Source organism: Magnolia sinica, chromosome 5 (assembly GCF_029962835.1).
Source record: "Magnolia sinica isolate HGM2019 chromosome 5, MsV1, whole genome shotgun sequence".
NCBI classification, from domain to species: Eukaryota; Viridiplantae; Streptophyta; class Magnoliopsida; order Magnoliales; family Magnoliaceae; genus Magnolia; species Magnolia sinica.
In genome coordinates, this window is record NC_080577.1 from 22,548,425 (window position 1) to 22,556,869 (window position 8,445).

The 8,445-nt window shown below is 40.5% G+C and overlaps 1 protein-coding gene across 1 annotated transcript in view; it reads right to left on the reverse strand.

Annotated features, from left to right (window-relative positions):
* LOC131245742 (uncharacterized) overlaps positions 1–3,064 on the reverse strand; it is a 60,734-nt gene extending 57,670 nt beyond the window's left edge. The window contains exon 1 of the mRNA XM_058245408.1: positions 2,588–3,064. Coding sequence (XP_058101391.1) covers positions 2,588–2,938 — 351 coding nt within the window. The 5' untranslated portion in view covers positions 2,939–3,064. The remainder of the gene's footprint in view (positions 1–2,587) is intronic.
* Positions 3,065–8,445: the final 5,381 nt, after the last annotated feature.

The following is an 8,445-nucleotide window of genomic DNA, read 5'->3' on the forward strand; positions in this document are numbered from 1 at the left end:
GAATGGTACATATATACATCAAAATCCCCTAAAGGTGACACTAAGAAGTGATTGGAATATATCTACATCTCAAAGAGAGAGCAGACTAACATCTGAATGTTGAGACCATGAATGTGCAATGTAGGAGGACATACTGTCTGATGACAGGAGAAGCGTAAATGACGATGCAGTTGCCTACTACCTTGGTAGTTACTGGAGAATTGATGCATGCAGATGAAATTATACCAACTATTCAATGATGATGGTGTTCTGTTCCCCTATGACAAAAATACTCAAAATGTGCAGTGGTGTTAGTTAGTTCAGATGTCTAAAGATGTCCTCCAACAACCAAGTCAACATGAAATTTCTATAAATACCCTCGGGAGTTGTAGTCATGCTAACATTGAACACTGAACAGATCGAGGCCATGGTTTGAAATATCGTCCAATACGGCCCAAAATTGTGCAAGTTATATTGGTTTTGGTCCGAACCAAAATGAGTCGCCACTCCAATAAATGGGACCAATTCGGGGTAAGTCGTACTGATTTCAGTCCCCACGCGAGTTGCAGTCTGAAACCGCTACTTAAATCCATGGTCCAGACTGCCAAACAGATGCTGCTACAGCTACTCATCAGAGTTGGATGTCGAATCCTACTCTCAGCCAATGTGCAAGTGTGGCAGGTGTGTGCTTACAAGGTACAGCCGTACAGGACGTTCATCAGGTGGGCCAAAGATGTACGTTGAATGTGGAAGGTGGTCAACCCACTCCATCTTTTCATTGTTTTGTTCACAAATGCCTAACCTGATTGAACCAGCCTGATTTTCAGGCCATGAACATTGGCAGTAGGACCCGTCTGATTAACAGCCACAGTCTTCAGCACTCATGACAGCTTGTCACACGTGGCAATAGTAGGATTCCTCATAAGCTTGTCACAAAGAAATTCACATAGAGTTGCTCCAAACACCAGGAATTGATGAATTTATACAGATCAAAGGTTTGAGTTTTCCTCCTATCAATAAATTGAGGTGATCTTTTCTCAATCTCAACAAAGCAATCATCAAGCAATTATCTGGGTTCAATTATTTGAATAAACAGACTTCCTTTTTACAATTCCCCATTCATCTAAACTCTCCAATTAGAGATTGAGATGTATTGAAATTTAGAAATTCAAGGATTGTAGATCAAACCACCATTCACTTCAAACAAAAATAAAAGAGCAAGATTGAGTGATCCATGTACAGTGCACACACTAGATCACAGCACAATGATCACAGTCAAATCATGATATAAGGCTGGGCCCAAGATGTACTAGACACCACCACTCTAATGGACAGAGGATCCGAATCGCTGATCACATTCAGATCATCTGATGATGGTCTTTTTGCTGCACATTGATAATTCGGTGCATGTGTGATCATGGATTCATTCCTCTAACAATAAATAAATAAAATAAAGAAGCAGTGGTGGTGGTGGTGGTGTTGGTGTTGGGTGTCATGATGGTGGGCCACTGACATGATTAGGCCATCTGACCAAAGAAACAAAAATCAAAATCTCATTATCATCATCTTTCAAAATAAAATAAAATCACATGCCATCCAAGAACTATAGACGACAAGGATGGGCCTGTTTTACATGCGTCCACTGTACAGACTCAATAAAATGGTATCTGGTTTTTTTTCTTAGGTCAATGGGTCTCAAAATATCAGTCCATTTCTTATTATCACCATAAAATGGTAATTAGCCATATCAAATACAATACAAACAAATGGTAAACATCGTTAAAACAAAAACAGGGCTATTTTAGTGGCCATCTGAACCATCCAAATTGTGGTATACAGTCTCCACCACTATACACGGCATCCACCTTTAGTGATCATAAACGTTCATCTGGTGATCCCTGCTGTAGATGGTGGCCGAAAGTGCAAAAGAAGTATTGATTTCAATTCGAAGATCCTGCCCATGCAATCAAAGGATGTCTTCATGTAAAGCATGAAAGGCCGTCCTGTTTTAACCGTTCATTTGCAGGGGCAATGGGATTCATCAGATCATCCGAACTGTATGATTTTCGAACCATCAGCCATTCATGGTGTGGTGTACTGGATGATCTGTTCCATTAACAGAACCATTCCAAACACACACATGAAGAAGAGGAAAGATAGTATCACTAATCAAGAAAGAAAATGGAAAAGAATTCACCCATATCAATCATCAAACACTTCCATGAACATCAACACCACAACCAAAATCTCTACAAAACCAATTCAAGAGGAAAAAACAAAAAGAAAAACATCTAAAAAGGAGTCATGAATGCATATCAAGAACAAAAATTCACCCATATCGATCAAAATCTACAGCTACCTCCACAAAAACAAAACCAATTCAAAAAAAATAAACAAAACCCATTTCAGGAAACAGAATTATAAGTCCAAAACAAGAACAAAACCATTTTATAAAAATAAATAAATATATATATATACAAAAATCCCATGGAATCAACTTCTACAGAAACACACACACACACAAACACACACCCACCCCCCCCCCAAAAAAAAAAAAAAAAACAAAAGGCCCACCCACTTGAAGATGAAGATCAAACTCCAAACTCACCATCCCAGGCGTGCAGAACCCACACTGGGTCCCACAGTGATCAACAATGGCTTGTTGGAGAGAAGACAGTCCAGCTTTCAAGCTCCCAACACCTTCAATCGTTGTTACATTCATTCCATCCACAGAACAAAGCGGCATCAGGCAAGAGCAGATGCCCCCTGCATTGACTGCATCAGAGGACAGGACAACAGTGCAGGACCCACACCCACCTTGCCTGCATGGCATCTGGAGGCCCATCAGCCCCATCTCTTCCCTCAGGAAGTCCCCCAACAACATCTTTGGATTCGGGCTCTTTACACAGACCTTCTTTCCATTGACATGGAAGCTCAAACAACTGCTCTCAGCCTGCATTTTTTCTTTCTTTCTTTCTTTCTTTCTTTCTTTAAACTGTGGAACTGTCCTTTTGCACTGCAAGCTGATGGGAGGGTCGAAATAATAATCCGGAGAAGAGAACAAGAGGAATTCTTATTTTTGTTTTTATTTTTATTTTTATCGGTTAGTACGTTATTACACACAAACTTTTAGCCATGCTCCATTTCAGAATCGATACCGTGACCTCAGTGTTGAGACGAGGAATTCTATTCAATACTCTATACCTGCATATTATACTGTGTACACGCGTTTCTTAGATCTGACAAATGCGGCCCACTTCTAGGTAATCTGGACCGTTTGTCTGTTTCTTTGAAAAGTGTAAGGATGAATTTCCTAAAATATCCATGTATATTTGTTACATTTCCTTGCTCTCTTCGTAACCGTCCGTCTGACAAATAGAAATGTTAGATCATCCGGTGGACGAGATTTTCAAGGCGCAGTCCATCCAAGATGGGACATCATAAAAATTGTCACGTTTGGATTAGAGAAAATGGGGCCTGCTTGACAGAATTGAGAATCCATGAGTTATATGATACTCGAGCGGCGCAAGCCGCTGACCAATTACTTCTTCACCGACAATTACCAAGACTCCAGGAGAGCGGGCGCGGATTAGCTACTGACAGGTTGAGTAGCGAGACTCGCTACTGAAGTGACGTCACCAAGTTCCGTGGGCCCCACCATGATGTATGTTTTGCATTCACACCGTCCATCCATTTGGAGAGAACATTTTATATAATGTGCCAAAGAATAACTAAGATTCAAAGCTCCAATGGACCCCACCAGAGAAAGCAGTATAGAGAGTGACGCTCACCATTAAAAACTTCCAAGGGCCACAAAAGTTTTCGATCAAGATGATATATTTTTTTCCATTTTATAATGTCTTTTTTAACTTATTGATGGGTTGGATCTCAAATAAACATCACGGTGGACCTTAGGAAGGTTTCAGCGGTGGATGTCACTTTCTCCATTATTTTCTGTAGTGGGGTTCATTACAGATTTTTATCTGCCTCGTTATTTGACTCATGTACTAAAATGATCTCTCAATGGATGGACCGTGTGGATATAACACATTCATCATGGTGGGATCCACGTAACTTGGTGACGTCACTTCAGTAGCGATCTTGCTACTCAACCTGTCAGTAGCTAATCCGCGTCCCAGGAGAGCTGGGTAGATAAGTGACTGTGGGGCCCACCTTGAAGTATGTTTTTTTTCTAAATATCCACGCCGTCTATCCATTTTGCCCGATCATTTTAGGGAAGGATCCCAAAAATGAAGTAGATCGAGATCTCAGATGGACCCCACCGTAGGAAACAGTGGTGATTTAACGCACGTCATTAAAAACTTTGTAGAGCCCACCGCAATGTTTATTTGCCATCCAACCTGATGCTAATATCACATGGACGTGGATGAAGGGAAAACACAAATCTCAGCTTAATCCAAAACGTTTGTGGCCTGTGAGAAATTCTTAACACGGAGCCATTAATCACCTGTTTAGTGTGGTGGGGTCCCCCTGAGATTTTTATTTTTTATTTTTTCATTTATAATTCATACCCTAAAATAATAATAATAATAATAACAGGTAGACAACATAGATATAAAATAAATACACGGTATGCCCTATGGTCACGAAATATATCAAGGGCCATGCATTTTATTGGGCTTAGTCTCCATCAGGTGTGCCCCACATTTTCACCATAAAATTAGTCCAACCCAAATCTAGACTGTAAATTCGAAGTGGTGTGGCCCATATGAGTCTTGGCATGTCTTAGGATTCCATTCATCCTGGTATGGCGCATCAGATCGGTAGATTGGATTGCATCTAAACATCACAATTTACATGACTTCAATGGTGGAACTTCCTATGTCAACCGTTTCCAGTGCTGTCTATGGGCTACTTGAGTTTTGAATCACCCTGATTTTTAAGGATCCAATCTAAATACAGGTGAGGCACCTCACCGATCAGACCGGTGGATTTGCTCTATAAAAAACCATCCATTCACATCAGTAAATATTCACATTCCATCAGGTCATGCCTAATTAGATGCAAGTGAGGTGAAGATTTGGTACTGCAGAATGTACAAGTCTATAGTCTAGCATATGAAATGGACCAACTCTATTGAGCTAGCACGGGCTTATAGAAACCCGAGCTTAGAAAGGCTTTTACGTCCAGAAACAGAGTAATCTCCAAGGAGATCGGTACAACTGTAAGGACAACAGAGTGTACAAGCTCACACAAGTGGCTGAAATGACGACCTAATTTATAGGTCAACTAAAGGACGATTATGGATCGCTTATAAATCAGTCACGTGTCGACTATAGATCGACCATAGCCCGGCCATAGATCGATCACAAGTCGGCCACAGCTCGGTCACAGATTGACCATAGGTCAGCCACAAGTCGATCACAAATCAAGTATAAATCGGCCATACGTCGATCATAACGCGATCATAGATCGGCAATACCCTTGATAAGGTCAAAAGGTTTTGACACCTTAATAAAGGGAATGCAAACCTTCCGACTCGACTGACAGTAAAAAATGATGAATGTTAATCTATCAATCAGGACAATATTGTTCATTCCCAACTTCGCGCCCGCTTCGGGATCCATCGACTTAAAGCTGAACTACAGATTTAGAGAATCCTCGTAAGTCTCGAAGATCCCTCCCAAGATCTTCGAGAGATAAAATCAAATCCCGATGATCTCGAGAACCTGCAATTTTGAGAAGATCCTTTATCCTATCAGATCTCCAAAATATCAGGAAAGAATCTTTATACTATGGGATCCTCTCTCTCTCTTATAAATGAATCAACATCTCCCACCGTTGGAAGTATGTTCACAAAAAAATCTTCATACTCGATTAATATCTTTTTTAGAGATCTCACCCCATTTTAAAGACCTCGAGCCTAACTTAGGCATCGGAGAGTCCCCTGTACAAGATAAGGCCTCCTTTGTCTCTCACATTCACTTCTGCAGGTTCAAAAATGTGCGTTACAAAGGGTCTGCCATAAAACTACATCAACAGGTACTATCCCCATTAGAACCTAGCTAGAGATGGACGGTCAACTTGTGTGGAGCCCACCATGATCTACGTGTTTTATTCCATCCATCCACTTCAATGGACTATTTTAGAGCAGGAATCCAAAAAAAGGTAGATAGAAGGCTTAAGCAAACCTCACCATAGACAACAATGGTAACAATAACACCACTGCTGAAAACTTCCTAGCGCCACCATGAAGTTTAGTTGCCATCTAACTTCTTTATATCCAAAGGAAACCAAAACTCCTATAACCTAAAGAAGCTTTCAAAAGTAGATAACGGTTCAATCCCCATTGTTTCTTGTGTCTCAACTTAAAAGCTATGCACAAGTAGATATGAATTAAGTTTGTCACAGCTCAACTTAACCCTATCAGTAGCTAACCCCAAGTCAAAACTGAACTCAACTTAGTCTTCAAGCTTGACTATCTAGCTTGGTCTGATTTGATTAACAGATCGAGAGCCAAGTTCAAGCTAGAGTTTTCGAGCCGAGTCTTGGTCTCATAAAACATATTTTCCTCTATATATCAAGCCTAAAGATTAATGGGAGAGACGATTGTCCACTTTCTTCTTACAGTTTTTCAGAACAGCTTTTTTTACAAAATAGCCCATTGGAGGGAGAGAATGAAAGAGACGGATGAACGTTTTATGCCAAGCCAGTGGGTCCTTTTTACTCTTCTCCTTTTTTCATCATTGATGCTGTCTTTTCTTGACAGTATAAAAAGTAATGAAAACGGGTGAAGGTAGAGAAAGAAAACACACAGATGCACCATCACACGTGTAAGAGAAGCATGCAAGATCCAAACCTTCAATCAAGCGACTCCCTCCATCCGGACACTATATCTCAAAAATCAGGATAGCTTCTCTCATTTAATGGCCTATATTTGCAAATATAATTACTACCATCGATGAAATTTATGTTAATCATTCAAACGTTTTTTTCATACGTATGACATAGTTGATAACGGGGCTATTTTAGTTTTCGATACATGGCATCCAACGAGTAGGATTGCATCATCATCACCTCCAGTGTGGGAAGATACCTCGTTTCAACACTGAGGTCGTGGCATCGATTCCCCGGTGGCTTGGCTAACACTGTGTGTGAACTGACACGGAAAAATAGGAAAAAAAGAAACGGTCGTTTTCAGACGTGCACTACAAGGTAATGCAATTGCACCCCTCGTTCAACAGGACTCATACACTGCCTCGTCATAACTGTCCATATGCAACACCCATGTCCCAGACACAGCTGTATGTATGCAGAGCAATCTAAACAGTTCAAATTGTGGGCAAGTTTAGATAGGAATAATCTCGTAATCGACTTTACTTCAAGACACTATACAATATCAATGCATGATCGCTTATCTAATGCACAAAGTTAGATGTATTTGAATGTTTTTTAATCCCGCAATGATCTACTTTATAAATTGGGTCAGGGTTGCACTGTGTTGGGTGAGGTGGCCCCCCACCTCTACCTCTCTGGTGTGTCGATGTCGCCAAGTTTGGTAGGCCTCGTCATAATGTATGTGTTATATACATACTATTCATGTATTGTAAAAGATCATTTCAGGTCATGGACAAACAAAATGAGGCAAATCAAAGCAAAAGTAAACCACACTATAGAAGGGCTACAATGAAAATTGAACACCTACGATTGAAAACTTCTTAGGGCTATATAAGTTTTGAATCAAGTTGATATTTTTGTTTTCCCTTCATCTAGGTCAGTGTGACCTTATAAACGAGTTGGATGGCAAACAAATATCATGATGAGCCCTTGAAGGGTTTCAATTATGGATATCATTATCTCCGCTGCTTTATGTGGTGTGGCCTACTCGGGCTTTGGATCCGCCTCATTTGGAGCCCAGGTTTTAAAATGATCTCACAAAATAAATGAAAGGTGCAAATATAACATATATATATATATATATATATATATATATATATATATACACACATTGTGAGACTCAAAGAACTTGGTGAAGTCAGCACATCACAGAGATCAGTGGTGTATGGCACACCACGCAATCCGTTCAGGCGGGACCCTGACCTCACCCGGTGCAGCCCTTACCATGGGGCCCACCTTGATGTATGTATTCTACATCCACTTTGTACATCCGTTTTTCCAAATTATTTTAAGCCATATCCTAAAAATGAAGCTGGTTTAATTGTCAGGTGGACCATACCATAGGAAACAATGGTAATTGAACACCCTGCCTTTAAAAACTTCCTAGGGTGCACCTTAATGTTCATTTTCCATCCAATCGGTCGATGCTAGATGAAGTGAAAAAAATTATTATTTTTAGAATAATGGCTTAAAATGATCCAAAAAAAACGGATGGACGGTGTGGATGCAGAATACATACATCAAGGTGGGCCCCAGGGTAAGGGCCGCACCGTCTCGGGTGGGTCCGGGGTCTCACCTAATCCGCTCCCGAATCCGAAGCCGGAGTCA